The sequence below is a fragment of the Mustela nigripes genome, chromosome 2, assembly GCF_022355385.1.
Source record: "Mustela nigripes isolate SB6536 chromosome 2, MUSNIG.SB6536, whole genome shotgun sequence".
Taxonomy (NCBI): domain Eukaryota; kingdom Metazoa; phylum Chordata; class Mammalia; order Carnivora; family Mustelidae; genus Mustela; species Mustela nigripes.
Window position 1 is genome coordinate 97,341,810 of NC_081558.1, and position 16,784 is coordinate 97,358,593.

Consider the following 16,784-nt stretch of genomic DNA (forward strand, 5'->3'; position numbering starts at 1 on the left):
TGTGGAACAGAGTAGAGAGCCCAGATATGGACCCTCAACTCTATGGTCAAATAATCTTCGACAAAGCAGGAAAAAATACACAGTGGAAAAAAGACAGTCTCTTCAATAAATGGTGCTGGGAAAATTGGACAGCTATGTATAGAAGAATGAAACTCGACTATTCTCTTACACCATACACAAAGATAAATCGAAATGGATAAAAGACCTCAATGTGAGACAGGAATTTATCAAAATCCTAGAGCAAAACATAGGCAGTAACCTCTTTGACACTGGCCACAGCAACTTCTTTCAAGACATGTCTTCAAAGACAAAGAAAACAAAAGCGAAGATGAACTTTTGGGACTTCATCAAAATCAAAAGCTTCTGCACAGCAAAGGAAACAGTCAACAAAACAAAGAGGCAACCCACAGAATGGGAGAAGATAATCACAAATAACACTACAGACAAACGGCTGATACACAAGATCTATAAAGAACTCCTCAAACTCAGCACACACAAAACAGATAACCATGTCAAAAAATGGACAGAAGACATGAAGAGACACTTCTCCAAAGAAGACATACAAAGGGCACATGAAAAAATGTCATCATTAGCAATCAGGGAGATTCAAATCAAAACCACATTGAGATACCACCTGACACCAGTTAGAATGGCCAAAATTAACAAGATGGTAAACAACAAGTGTTGGAGAGGATGTGGAGAAAGGGGAACCCTCTTACACTGTTGGTGGGAATGCAAGTTGGTGCAGCCACTTTGGAAAACAGTGTGGAGATTCCTTAAGAAATTAAAAATACAACTACCTTATGACCCTGCAATTGCACTACTGGGTATTTACCCCAGAGATTCAGATGTAGTGAAAAGAAGGGCCATATGCACCCTAGTGTTCATAGCAGCAATTTCCACACTAGCCATCAGAGAGATTCAAATCAAAACCACATTGAGATACCACCTTACACCAGTAAGAATGGCCAAAATTAACAAGACGGTAAACAGCAAGTTTTGGGAGAGGATGTGGAGAAAGGGGAACCCTCTTACACTGTTGGTGGGAATGCAAGTTGGTGCAGCCACTTTGTCTGTCAAATAAATAAATAAAATCTTTTTAAAAAATGAAAAATAGAGCTTCCCTATGACCCTACAGTTGCATTACTGGGTATTTACCCGAAAGATACAGATGTAGTGAAAGGAAGGGCCATCTGTACCCCAATGTTCATAACAACAATGGCCACAGTTGCCAAACCGTGGAAAGAACCAAGATGCCCTTCAATGGACAAATGGAAAAAGAAGATGTGGTCCATATATACAATGGAGTATTATGCCTCTATCAGAAAGGATGAATACCCAATTTTTGTATCAACATGCACGAGACTGGAAGAGATTAAGCTGAGTGAAATAAATCAAGCAGAGAGAGTCAAATATCATATGGTTTCACTTACTCGTGGAGTATAAGGAATAACACAGAGGACACTGAGAGATGGAGAGAAGTGAGTTGGGGGAAGCAGGAGTGGGAGACAAACAATGAGAGACTGTGGACTCTAAGAAACAAACTGAGGGTTTTGGAGGGCGGTGGGGTGGGGGGATGGGTGAGCCTGGTGGTGGGTATTAAGGAGGGCACGTATTGCATGGAGCACTGGGCGTGGTGCATAAACAATTAATTTTGTAACACTGAAAAAAAAAAAAAGATTCTCTCTCTTCCCCTCTGCCCTTTCCCAACCCCCCAAAATAAATAAATAAATAAAAACAAGGTGAAAATGAATACTCCACTCCCAAGGCAGGCAGTAAAGATCACAAGGTAGTACCTGGTTTTTCTGTTCAGCAGTAGTCAGCTCCTGTTGCAGCAAGCCCACGACCTGATCACGGCCCAATAAGGCTTCTTCATGCTCTTCAAGCTTCCTCTGCAGCACCTTTAATTTCTGAGAAGGAAATGTCTTAGATACAGTGTGCTACACCAATGAGCACCGTTATCTGTTTACCTTTCAAAAGATTGTGTAGATTTGTGTATTTAAGAGGTCTGAATGTTGAGGATGGCAGATTAAAGAGTGGGACACCAGCATGCCATGCTCCCCAACCAGCAGCAAAAAAAAGAATCTCCAAAAATGACTTCTCCAGTAGAGTGACAATAGCTAAACTGAGACACAAGCAAGCCCCTGAATTAGGGAGTCTTTTTAACTATTCAAGAAAATGATACAACCACTTTTAAAACTATATAGAGTCAATGTCCTACACCTCAGTAACATAAGTGCATGTATATCTCACTCACCAACGTAAGCATTCTATGCAGGCAAGAACCTTCTCTTCTAGCTTTCATGCATAGGACATGCACTCGATAAACATTTGTTGGATAAATAAATCAATAATACATGTACACATTAATATTCCAGTTCAAAAAGTGTATTCTGAAGGATTACTTAGAATATGGAAGAAGTTTTCACTCAAAAACAATTAAATGGATCAACCATGAAAACCACTAGAGCACTTCTGGTTACCACACTACACTACACACACATAAAAATAAATACCTTGGAGTTAGTAGATGATAAAAACAATGAAGCCAATTTCCAAAGTATACTCAATTATTTTTTTAAGAATAATCCATTTAATAAAAGACTTCATGTTTCAAAATCACTACTTTTCATTTAATTTTTTGAAAGTTTAAAACTAGCTTCATTGATTTGAAGCTTTGGATCAGGTGTTTAATAAAGCTACAATTGGCAAACTGAAGAGAAACTGATTTCTGACTACCACATACATTTGCCAATTAAAGCCAGCTTTTGAGTACCAACAACCTGGTTAGAGGCATAAAAGGCAAGGTAAGGACAAGAAAAAATAAATATTAATATGCAACAGATGACAAGATCACCAAAAAGAAGCCAATTAAGGAGCATACTAAGACCAAGTGGAGAGCAGTATGTAAGGGTAGAAAAGTGGCTGTGATCATTTTAAATGTTAACCAAATGACAGTCATTCTACTAAGTTTTAGCAACACACCTGTTGCATCTCTGTTTCCACATCTGCCTGGGTTACTAACTGAAGAAGCTCATCTTCATGAAGACGAACTTGTGTTTCAAAGCGGGCATCTTTCTCTCGGACCACCTGCTGCATGGAACTCAACTAAAGACACACACCAAAGAAACTATACATGTTACACTCCCCGAATATTGCACAAAGAAAACTCACACCCTATTCTTCCAAGACAAACACTAAGAACTGATAGGCAATAGATTTTAATCCAGTTTTTAATGTCAAGGATGAGAATGCTGGAAGAGAAATAGGTATGCCTGACAGTAACTTCCCAATGTAAGAGAAATCCTATTATCAAACTCAGAAATCAGCCCAAATATAAATTCTGATTAAACATTATATTTGCATGGTTATTAGAAATGCTTAAATATACAAGAGGTATATTTTTCAAAAGTTCTGCAGAGATTAGAATATTAAAACTACAAAGTGAAATTAGATTTCTGTGAAGTCCTAGGCATGTTAATAGCACACACATTCAGTGAAATTGTCATGTCCTGTAAGGCAAACTTCAAGCTAAAAGATCTTTTATTCAAAATTCTCTACAACTGGAATAAATCCCATTTGATCGTGGTGAATGATTTTTCTTAATGTATTGTTGGATTCGTTTTGGTAGTATTTTACTGAGAATTTCTGCATCCATATTCATCAAGAATGTTAGCTAGTCTTCAAAGAACTGCTTCTACCAAAGAACTTCATGTATTTCCAAATCCACACCACCTCCCCAGACAGCTATTTTCAGCTGTCATTACTTGCTAGTTTCTAGATCATCCTCACTTGTAACTGGCTCTTAACAGAATAAAATGGAAGTAAGTTGACTGTGAGCTATTTAGTACCAGTGTTTTAGTTTAGTTTTGTTTTGAGGATGTGGATGTCTGTAGATGAATGTCTGCTTATTTACTTCCTTAAGATCTGTAATTGAGCATGCTGACCTGATCTTAACTTGCCCATTTTGTATTGGTCCTTCAACTACTGCTAATTTCTCAATTTGTGACATCTTGAATGGCTCTCCTTCTAGGTAGGAAAAAAAGTCTTCATAATTTTTTTGATTCTCTGAATTCAGACATTACTATGAATTTGGAATCCTGTGTTGCAAATGTACAGGCACTGGTGTCCCTCATTAGCCAAATGCATCTCTCACATCCTTCCCTATAAATGTACCATATTCGTTTTTCTCTCTGTGATTTTGCTCAGACCATTTCCCACAAATGGAATATGTTCAACCATCTTATTGGGATTATTATCTATCCATCACAGTTTTGCCTAAATCCTAAGTTTTCCATGTACCTTCCTTGGTTGTCACACTCATGGTAACCTCTTTGACCTCTTAAAATACTTTACATTTGTGTTGATGCTTACTATTCACTTACTCTGAATGGCTTACATTATGATGGACCTGTTAATGTATTTATATTCTTGGCTTTCCATGTTTTAAGCTGCTCGTAAAAATCACATTTTGTATTTCTCTATCATACATTGTATATAGTTCTTGTACATAAAAAGGATACAATAAAAGCTAATAGATAAAAGTAAGGATTTCAAGATATACTATTTAACTGTATACACAGCAGCAGGCCATCCATGGACAGAAAACATCATTAATACCATAAGTTACCAAAAAATGAAAAACACTCAATGGAAAAAACTAACTATCATGCAAAGATACTGCACAGGGAAAAATGTTTCACAAGTCAAAAACTTTCTCAAAGGAAAAATGCAGAGGTGGGTGATCACAGTGGAAATTTAGAAAAACAGACAGAAGGAGTTGAGAATGCCAGTTCAAACTGTCTGATCCTGGTATCAGAAATAAATATGAGGAATATTACATATTAGTGCCATATAACACTGAATCACATAACCTATACCACTTTCTCATTATATGCCCACTTAAGTAATCTTCTGATTATAATTTAACCTCCTATTAAGGTTTTACTATAGGGAAAGAATGGACGTAATCATTTGTATTTCTTTTGGTTTATCTACCAGTCTCTTTCAAACAATGTGAATCCATTCCCAAGAGACTGAATTTCTGTGTGCTATTAAAACCAACTTTCAGGCTTATATAACTAAGAAACAACCATAAAACAGGCTATGGCAAATTCATCAAGGTAAATGACACTTCTAATTTCTTCTACTATTATACGCTTCTAATTTCTACTACAACATTCTAGCTACTATACTTTTATATACTGAGGTTTTAAAAAATGACTGTCTGAATTGGCTTGTCACCATTAGACTTTCATAATTCTTTATTCTAATGCTCATGAGGTACCTTCCAACCTACCTGAGCCGCTTGCTCTGCCTGCGTCTGACTGAGCTGGGCTTTCAGAGAGCTAATGAGTTCCTCCTTCTCTTGGAGCTGTTGTTTCATCATTAAAAATTCTTCCATCTCTGTTGAACTCTTATCAAACTGGAGACACAGAAGGAAAAAAGTATGTATTTAAACAAAAGAATTAGCACTCCTAATTCTTTGACTTCCCTTTCTCAACCGCCCAAAATACCTACCAATATCCTTCTAATTTGCACTTAATACAAAAAAGAACTGCATGTGCTGGGGTTTTTTAAAAGCAATTATCAGGATTATTTGTCAGAGGAAAACAAAAGCAACAGCAGCTCTTTTTCAACTTATCTGAATCCTCACATAGAAACAGTACAACTGGGGCGCCTGGGTGGTTCAGTGGGTTAAGCCGCTGCCTTCGGCTCAGGTCATGATCTCAGGGTCCTGGGATCGAGTCCCGCATCGGGCTCTCTGCTCGGCAGGGAGCCTGTTTCACTCTCTATCTGTCTCTCTCTCTGCCTGCCTCTCCATCTACTTGTGATTTCTCTCTGTCAAATAAATAAATAAAATCTTTAAAAAAAAAAAAAAAGAAAGAAAAGAAACAGTACAACTAAATAGTAAAACCAAAAACCCGCGGACAATATTTATAATAAAATTCAGATGGCTGTCCCCCAAACCCCAAAATACAAGCAGGTCGAGTAAACCCCCAAAAGGCACAAGACCTGCATGGCATTAGCATCTATGCAAGAGGAAGCAGGCCGCAAAAGAGCAACATTACTGGCCGGGAGAACAGGAAAACCCCGAAATAGCCAACAAGTTCTTACTGGAAAGCACAGTTGGCCAATCTTAGAACAGCAGCTTAAACTGGCAGGGCTCCCCCATTCTCCAATACTGGGTAATTGCAAGGGGTCCAAGTAAGTAGGACTAAAAGGCTAGAGCAACTTAGGTCCTCTGAATTCTCAAAACTGCCTCATCAGGGCTCTCTTCTAAGACATGGACCAGAAATAAGAAGAAACTTCCAGAAGTGAAATAAAAATTATGCAGAATAGAGATAACAGAAACAGAAGAAAAAGGTCTGTACACATGCTGTATAATTCATTATCAAGCCTCCGGAAGGCTTGAAATATGACTAATGCAAATGAGGAGTTTAATTATTAATATTATTTAATTTTAGTTAATTAAACTGTAAATTATTTTCCCATTAAATATAACTATATTTCACCTTATTGCATAATGTATAGTACTCTTAAATTGTTATACAAGTAACAAGTGTGCATGCTCTTCCTAGTATTACAAGAAACACATTGCCTAACTAGTAAGTGTCAGTGGATTCATTCAGTTTGAAAGATTTTTTTCCTACACACTCATGTATCATTGTAATGTATTTATTTGGATGCTTCATGCAGACAGCATGAGTCACAGTGGATACTTATGCAGATCTTAAGAAAAATGATGTTTCAGCCCTCGGTTCAGTTATTAGAAAGCTTTTACATATGTCTGGAACAACTTAAGTGTATTAATCTATTTTTTCAACCAGACATTTTCTGAAATCTAAACAGAGAAGTATTATTTCCAATGATAATTTATTAATCCAAATTGAGATACAATGTAAAAATACACACCAAATTTCAGACAGTGCAAAAAATAATAAATAAAATAACACAAAAATAATCATTTTATTAAACTCAAAATATATTTTGAATATATTGGACACATGAAATACATTGTTAAAATTAATTTTACCTGTTTCTGCTATAAAATTTTAAATTCTACCTGTGGCTTACATTATATTACTATTGCACAATGTTGGTATAGGCCGAAGTGAAGGAGAGGAGAAAGAAAACCAGGAAATACAGCTGCCAAATATTTGGACACAATACAAAAAGAACAACAAAAGAAAGAGGTCTGTTAAGTAAAGAAAAGCTTTCCTGAACCAAGGCTACTTCCAGAAGTTTAGAAAAATTAATTGCCCACAAAAGTAAGGAATATAAAAGGGTCAAGGTCAAATTTCATACAAAGTTACTATAAAAAAAAAAAGCTAAGGTGCAAAATAATATACAGATAATAACAGACCAGAGTCATGTTCAAAAAACAAATCAAAACTGTACTCTATCTCAAAATGTATTTAAAAATTTAAGAAAATTGTACAAGACACAGAAAAACAGCATAATCAGAATCAGAAAAATCAGAAATGAGGTAACTGAAATTAGGAAAAATTTGATATATATATGAAAAAATTTTCAGAAAAAGAAGTTTAAGCAAGAAGGAACACAAAAGTAAATAAACACAAAATAGAAAGACTAAGGTGAAGGACAAATAAAGAAGAAACTTTAAAATGACGAAAGAAATAAAAAGGAATTGAGAGTAATTAACAAATACTAAAGATAATCAAAGAAGGAAACACAGATAATAGAAGTCCCTAGATAAGAAAACAGACCAAATACCACAAACTATATAATTTTTTTAAATGAATATATAATGTATTATTAGCCCAGGGGTACAGGTCTGTGAATCATCAGGCTTACACATTTCACAGCACTCACCATAGCACATACCCTCCCCACTGTCTATAACCCAGCCACCCTCTCCCTACCCACCTTCCCCAAACCTCCACAACCCTCAGTTTGTTTTGTGAGATTAAGAATCTCTTATGGTTTCTCTCCCTCCTGATCCCATCTTGTTTCATTTTTTCTTTCCCTAACAAAAAATTCTTCTGAAATAAAAATATGTGAAACCATGTATTAAAGCGCATACTGGATCTTCACAAACCTCAACCAAGAATGGCAAACACTCAATTACTAGACTTAGGTAGGAAGGAAAGGAAGTTGATCAGAGAAGGAAAGGGAAGAAGAAAATAAATTGATACATACATAGGTAAATATCCACTGGCCATCTAGAAAAATGTATGTGTCATAGAATAATCCACTGGGTTTTAGCAATTCATCAACTTAATGACTAAGAGGTGACTTAACACCCCTACCTGTGTAGTTTGCTCTGCCTGTGCCTGGGAAAGTCGGACTTGCAAACAGCTAATTAGTTCCTCCTTCTCCTGGAGTTTATGTTTTATCTTTTCTACTTCTGTCTCTTCTTCCGTAGAACTCTTATCATGCTGAAAATGAAGGAGATAAAGTGATTTATTTAAAAGAACTATAGGGGCGCCTGGGTGGCTCAGTGGGTTAAAGCCTCTGCCTTCGGCTCAGGTCATGATCTCGGGGTCCTGGGATCGAGCCCTGCATCGGGCTTCTCTACTCAGCAGAGACCCTGCTTCCCTTCCTCTCTCTCTGCCTGCCTCTCTGCCTACTTGTGATCTCTGTCTGTCAGATGAATAAAAAAAAACCTTTAATAAATAAATAAATATAAATAAATAAAAGAACTATAATTAATACATATTCGATCTTTTGCTCTAACTTGCCCCATAACCATTTGATTACAGTTTTATAAATGGGAGCAAGAAATAACACCTGACCTAACAACCAGGAAGGAATCTTAAGAGTCTTCCCATTTTAGTATGGCCAAGTAGCTCCTCTTAGATTCATCCTCCCTCAGATAACAGCTATCAACTCTGGACATGATAGAAAAATAGCTACTTGAAAATTCAAGAGGACAACCAAAATCTAGAAGATACTGGAAGGCAGTCAATACTTGGAAGAAATGACATCAAGTTTCCCTTTTTTATGGTTTTTAGTCTAAGAACTAAACCAGTCAGCACCACACAGGACTAAAACTTAATAGAAAACTTAGTCCCACTGCCTTGAAGAACCAGAGGACAGAATTCAGGAAAGCACAGGTGCCGTTAAGTGAGGAGCAAAACATCGTACAAGACTTATTAAGAGGAAATCCAAATCTTTCAAGTCTACTGTTTTCCTCAAAAGCTCTTCCTCAGACTGAACCAGACTCTCCCTCCCTACTAAATTCACCACACTCAAATCAATCAATTCTGCTTCTTACAACTACACAAAATAATTTTATACTTTCTCCTACATAACTGTTGGTCAAGCATTTTAGGATTGCCCTAATCTCTTCAACTATACTTTTCAGAGAGTGTGTAGCTCTATAATGGATATACAAGAGTGTAAAGCTGCTATGACTGAAACATAGAAATCATTTGATTCGGCCATCTTACTTAACAAAGGGAAGAAATGAAGCTCTAAGTGTTGATTTGTTTAAGGTCCCAGGCCAAAAAAAAAAAAAAAAAAAGCAGAGTATAAAATAGATAATTTAAGAGGAGGAGGGAAGATGATAGAAGAGTAGAGGACCGTCATTTCATCTGGTCCCTTAACTTCAGCTAGATAGCTATCAAATCATTCTGAACACCTATGAATTCAATCTGAGATCTAAGAAAAGAATGGCTGCAATTCTACAAATAGAAAATCTACCACTTTTTGCGAGGTAGGAGGAGAAGAGAAATGAATGAGTACATACCAGAAGATAAACTGATGGGGAGGGAGTCTCAGGAAGCCAACTACCAGAAAGTGATATAGCAGCAGAGTACAAAATCGCAACTTTTAGAAGTGTGCTCCAGTGAGGGACATCCTGCAGGTAATATGCTCAGATGGCAAAGTGGGACACAATCCTAGATGGGACAGTATGGTCTCAGGATCCTGGTGTCACAGAATGAACGGGCTTTTGTGGGTGCAACAGAGTTCCCAAGCACTGGAACAGGGAAGCTGACTACAATTAGCAAGCCCCAGAGTGGCCTCTCAGCTTGGTGTTCCCATAAACCGGAACCATGCCCCTGTGGATCAACCACTCTCCCAGCAGGGGTGCAGCAAGCAGCAAAACCATTGTGAGACCCTGCTTCTTCCCCAGGGAGAAGCAGGACAGGTACAGGCATGATGAGGCAACCACTCCCTGAGCAGGGGCCCAGAAAAGCAGCCAGCCAGGTCTGACCAGCACCCACTTCCCTGGGAGGATTTGTGCAGGGGTGTACCACAAGAATCTGTAGTTTGGTGCACACAATAGGGATTGACTGCTTTTCCATGAGGTTGTGCTGAAGAGTGGGGCCCTGATCTTTAGCTCCAGGGCTGGAGATTAGGGTGCCACCATTTTTTTTTCACCCTCTAAAGCAGCACAAAGAACCTGAAGGGAACAAAAGCCACACTAAAGCAACCCTAAGCAGCTTACACTGAAACCAGTCCTGTGACAAGGGGCAGTGCAACTGCCCAAGCAAAGACACCTGAGAATCAGTACAAAAGGTCCTTCCCCCAGTGGACCAGGAGGAACACTAGGTTAAAACCAAGTTTATGGATCACACAAAACTGAAAAACTCCTGCACTAGGGGAAAACAGTATATAGAACTCAAGGGTTTTCTTCTCACAATTCTTTAGTCTTTCAGTTTAAAATTTTCCTTTTCTTTTGTTTTTTTCCCTTACAACTCACTTATTTTATCAACTCTCTTTAAATCTTTTTTTTATTTTCATTTTACACATTTTATGGATTTATTCTTCATTTTTTATCTCCTTTCACTACATTCAATTTTATTTCAATATATATATGTTTTTCTTTATTTGCAATTTTGGGATAAAGTTTCTTCTAACAAAGAGTTCAAAATATACTCAGGACCAAGTGTATCAGCCTGTTCTGTCTACCTGTTTGATTATAATCTTTTTTCCCTTTTTATTTATTTTTTCTTTTTTGGTTTCTAATCTCTTCTGATATGCTTAGTGTATATTTTGCTGGGGTCATCATTGATATTTTTATTTTTTATTTCTTTTTTGTTCTCTTGTTCACCTAGTCTTCTCTGTATAAAAAGACCAGAAGGAAAAACTGTGAGAAAAAAAAGAACAAGGGGCAGTAATCACTGCCAGAGGCTTTATAAATATGGATATTGGTAAGATGTTGGCGACAGAATTCAGAACAATGATTATAAAGATACCAGCTGGGCTTGAAAAAAGCATAGAAGACACTAGAGAATCCCTTTCTGGAGAAATAAAAGAACTAAGATCTAATCAGGTTGAAATAAAAAACAGAATTGATGAGATACAATCAACAATGGAAGCTCTTACTGCCAGGATAAATGAGGCAGAAGAGAGAATAAGCGATATGGAAGATAAAATTATGGAGAATAAAGAAACCAAGCAAAAGTGAGAAAAACAGTTACTGGACCATGAAGGGAGGATTTGAAAGATCAGAAATATCATAAAGCAAAACAGTATTAGAATTATTGGGATTCTAGAAGGAGAAGGAGAGCAAGAGGGACAGAAGGGATACTGGAGCAAATTAGAGCAGCAAACATCCCTAAACGGGGGAAAGAAATAGGCATCCAAGTCCAGGAGACACAGAGAACCCCCCTCAAAATCAGTAAAAATAGGTCAACACCCCAACATATAATAGTGAAACTTGCACATCTCAGACACAGACAGAAAATCCTGAAAGCAGCTAGGGGACAAGAGATCTATTACCTACAAGGGTAGAAACATCAGACTGGCAGAAGACCTATCCACAGAAACCTGGAAGGCCAGAAAGAACTGCCATGATATATTCAGGGTGCTAAATGGGAAAAATATGCAGCCAAGAATACTCTCCAGGGCTAGGATGTCATTCAAAATAGAAGGAAATATAAAAAGCTTCCGGGACAAACAGAAACTAAAAGAATTTGTGATCACCAAACCAGCCCTATATGAAATATTACAAGGGATACTTTAAGCAAAGACATAACCCAGAAGTAACACAGACCAGAAAGGAACAGAGACAATATGCAGAAACAGTGATTTTAAAGGTAATACAATGGCACTAAATTCGTATCCTTCAACAGTTACTCTGAATGTAAATGTAAATAGTCCAATCAAAAGACAAAGGGTATCAAGCTGGATAAAAAAGCAAGACCTATCCATATGCTATCTACAAGAGACTCATTTTAGACCCAAAGACACCTCCAGATTTAAAGTGAGGGGGTAGAAAACCATTTATCATGCTAATGGACATCAAAAGAAAGCTGGAGTAGCAATCCTTATATCCAACTAGATTTTAAACCAAAGACTATAATAAGAGATGAAGAAGGACACTCTTCATAATTAAGGGACTATCCAACTAGAAGACCTAACAATGGTAAATATTTATGCCCCTAACACGGGAGTAGCCAATTAAATGAGCCAATTAATAACAAAACTGAAGAAACAAATCGACAATAATATAGTAATAGGAAGGGACTTTAACAACCCCCTCACTGAAATGGACAAATCATTTAAGCAGAGGAAGGAAATAGGACTTTGATGACCACTGGACCAGATAGACTTCACAGATATATTCAGAGCATTTCATCCTAAAGCAGCAGAACGCACATTCTTCTCAAGTGTACATGGAACATTCTCCAGAATAGATCACACACTGGGTCACAAATCAGATCTCAACGAGTACCAAAAGACTGGGATTATATTCTGTATATTTTCAGACCACAATGCTTTGAAACTGGAACTCAATCACAACAACAACTCTGGGAAGAACTCTAATACATGGAGGCTAATGAGCATCCTACCAAAGAATGAATGGATCAACCAGGAAATTAAGAATTTTTAAAAATTCATGGAAACAATTGAAAATGAAAACAACTATTCAAAACCTTTGGGATGCAGCAAAGGCAATCCTAAGAGGGAAGTATACAGCAATACAAGCATTTCTCAAGAAACAAGAAAGTCTCAAATACACAACCTAACCTTACACCTAAAGAAGCTGGAGAAAAAACACCAATTAAAGCCTAAACCCAGCAGGAGAAGAGAACTAATAAAGATTAGATAAGAAATCAATGAAATACAAACTAGAAGAACAGCAGAACAGATCAATGAAACCAGGAGCTGGTTCTTTTTGAAAAAATTAGTAAGACTGATAAACCCCTGGCCAGACTTATCAAAAAGAAAAGAGAAAGGACCCAAATAAATAAAATCATGAATGAAAGAGGATAAAACACAGCCAACATCAGAGAAACACAAACAACTGTAAGAACACATTATGAGCAACTATATGCCAACAAATTAGGCAATCTGGAAGAAAGAGATGCATTCCTAGAGACATATAAGCTACCACAACTCCCAAAACTGAATGAGGAAAATAACAGAAAACCCGAACAGACCCATAACCAGCAAGAAAGCTAAAACAGTAATCAAAAATTTCCCAACAGGGGTGCCTGGATGGCTCCGTGGGTTAAAGCCTCTGCCTTCGGCTCAGGTCATGATCCCAGGATCCTAGGATAAAGCCCCGCATTGGGCTCTCTGCTCAGCCGGGAGCCTGCTTCCCCCCTCTCTCTCTCTGCCTATTTGTAATCTCTGTCTGTCAAATAAATAAATAAAATCTTTAAAAAGAAAAAAACATTTCCAACAAAGAAGACTCCAGGGCCAGATGGCTTCCCAAGGAAATTCTACCAAACATTTAAAGAACTAATACCTATTCTTCTGAAGCCATTTCAAAAAACAGAATGGAAGGAAAACTTCAAAGTCATTCTATGAGGCCAGCATTACTTTGATCCAAAAACCAGACAAAGACCCCACCAAAAAGGAGAATTACAGACCAATCTATCTTATGAACATGGATGTAAAAATTCTCACCAAAATACTAGCCAATAGGATCCAACAGTATCTTAAAAGGATTATTCACCACAACCAACTGGGATTTATTCTTGGGCTGCAAGAGTCGTCAACATCCACAAATGTGATATACTACATAAATAAAAGCACTAGAACCATATGATTCCCCTCAATAGATGCAGAAAAAGTATTCAACAAAGTACAGGTTCCTTTCTTAAAACTCTTCACAATGTAGGGATAGAGGGAACATACTTCAATATCATAAAAGCCATATATGAGTAGCCCACAGTAAGTATCACTCTCAATGGGGAAAAACTGAGAGCTTTTCCCCTGTCAGGAACACGGCAGGGATGTCCACTATCACCATAGCTATTCAACATAGTACTAGAAGTCCTAGCTTAAGCAATCAGACAACAAAAAGAAATTAAAGCATCCGAATCAGCAAAGAATCAAAGTCTCACTCTCTGCAGATGATATGATACTCAATGTGGAAAACCCAAAAGATTCCACCCCAAAATTTCTAGAACTCATACAGGAATTCAAAAAAGTGGCAGGATATAAAATCAATACACAGAAATCAGTTGCATTTTGATATACTAACAACAAGACAGAAGAAACAGAAATTAAGAAATTGATCCCACTCACAATTGTAACTAAAACCATAAGATACCTAGGAATAAACCTAACCAAAAGGGTAAACCATCTGTACTCTAAAAACTACAGAACATTTATGAAAGAAATTGAGGAAGACACAGAGAAATGGAAAAACATTCCATGCTCATGGATTGAAATAATAAATATTGTTAAAATATCTACATTACCCAGAGCAATCTGCACATTCAATGCAATTCTTATCACTATATCATGGACATTCGTTTCCACAGAATGAATAATCCTAAAATTTGTATGGAACCAGAAAAGACCCCAAACAGCTAGGGGAATGTTAAAGAAAGAAAACCTGGTGGTATCACAATGTTGGACTTCAAGTTAAATTACAAAGCTGTTATCATTAAGATAGTACAGTAGTGGCACAAAAACAGACACATAGATCAGTGGAACAGATTGGAGAACCCAGAAATGGACCCTCACCTCCATGGTCAACTAATCGTCGACAAGCAGAGAAGAATATCCAATGGAAAAAGGACAGTCTCTTGAATAAATGGTGCCGGGAAAACTGGACAGCCACATGAAGAAGAATGAAACCAGACCATATTCTTATACCATACACAAAGACAAACTCAAAATAGATGAAAGACCTAAATGTGAGACAGGAATCCATCAAATCCTAGAGAATACAGGTAACAACCTCTTCAACCTTGGCTGGAGCAACTTCTTGCCAAACACGTCTCCAAAGGCAAGCAAAACTAAAGCAAAAATGAACTACTGCGACTTAATCAAGTTAAAAGCTTCTGCACAGAAAAGGAAACAGTCACCAAAACTAAAAGGCAATGTATGAAATGGGAAAAGATATTTGAAAATGACATATTAAATAAAGGGCTAGTACCCAAGATCTACAAAGAACTTACCAAACTCAACACCCAAAAAACCAAATAATCCAGTCAAGAAATAAGCAGACAATATGAACAGACATTTCTCCAAAGAAGACATACAAATGGCTAATAGACACATGAAAAAAATGCTCCACATCACTTGGCATCAGAGAAACAAATCAAAACCATAGTGAAATACTACTTCATACCAGTCAGAGCAGCTAAAATTAATAAGTCAGGAAATGACAGATGCTGGCGAGGATGCAGAGAATGGGGAATCCATTGGTAGGAATCCAAGAATTGGTTGGTAGGAATCCAAGATGGTGCAGTCACTCTGGAAAAGAGTATGGAGGTTCCTCAAAAAGTTGAAAACAGAGCTACCCTATCATCCAGCAATTGCACTACTGGGTTTTACCCCAAAGATACAAATGTAGTGATCCAAAGGGGCACCTGCACCCCAATGTTTACAGCAGCAATGTGCACAATGCTCAAACTATGGAAAGAGCTGAGATGTCCGTTGACAGATGAATGGATAAAGATGTGGTGTGTATATATACAATGGAATATTACTCAGCTACCAAGAGAAATCTTGACTTTGCAGTGATGTGGATGGAACTAGAGGGTACTATGCTAAGCAGAATAACTCAATCAGAGAAAGAAATTATCGTAAGATCTCACTGATATATGGAATTTGAGAAACAAGGCAGAGGATGTTGGGGAAAGGAGGCAAAACCGAATGGGAAGTCATGAGAGAGGGAGACAAACCATGGAAGATTCCTTTTTTTTTTTTTTTTTAATAAAGATTTTATCTATTTATTTGTCAGAGAGAGAGAAAGAGAGAGTGAGCACAGGCAGGGAGAGTGGCAGGCAGAGGGAGAAGCAGTCTCCCCACTGAGCAAGGAGCAACTGATGAATTACTGAACTCTACATCTGAAACTAATGATGTAGAGTATGTTGGCTAATTGAATTTAAATTTAAAAACAAGTTAATAAAATAAAACGAAATACGTAATTTAAAAATCACAGTAGGGGGACAGTTAGAAGAAACAAAGCAATATGGGGATAGGCTGGTACCACAGCTATAAGAACAAATTACCAGAGGAAAAACCAAGAAGTAAGAAAAAAATCAAGATTAACAAGTTATTTGAGAGAAATGAAAAAGCTTCTAAAATAAGCCTTGAGAAGTTAAATAAAGCTATTGAAGTAGGAAAGTAATGTCTTCTGAGCATTAGACCCAGAAAGGAAAGACTAATCAGGATACCAGGAAAGTAACCAGTTACCCCAGTATTGTGCCTACAGAATCAATTACAACCTTATTTCCCAAGAACTAAAAACACTACTAAGAATAGTAGTGAATGAGCATTAATGAGGGCCCTTGATGTGATGAACACTGGGTGTGACATGCAACTGATGAATTACTAAATTCCACATCTGAAACTAATGATATACTGTATTTTGGCTAATTGAATTTAAATTAAAAAAAAAA

The 16,784-nt window shown here is 37.2% G+C and overlaps 1 protein-coding gene across 1 annotated transcript in view; it reads right to left on the reverse strand.

The window, feature by feature from the left end:
- The window catches only part of GOLGB1 (golgin B1), a 113,724-nt gene that overhangs the window by 73,188 nt on the left and 23,752 nt on the right, over positions 1–16,784 (reverse strand). The window contains exons 3-6 of the mRNA XM_059388333.1: positions 8,274–8,402; positions 5,300–5,425; positions 2,986–3,108; positions 1,797–1,910 (exon numbers count right to left, since the gene is read on the reverse strand). Coding sequence (XP_059244316.1) covers positions 1,797–1,910; positions 2,986–3,108; positions 5,300–5,425; positions 8,274–8,402 — 492 coding nt within the window. The remainder of the gene's footprint in view (positions 1–1,796; positions 1,911–2,985; positions 3,109–5,299; positions 5,426–8,273; positions 8,403–16,784) is intronic.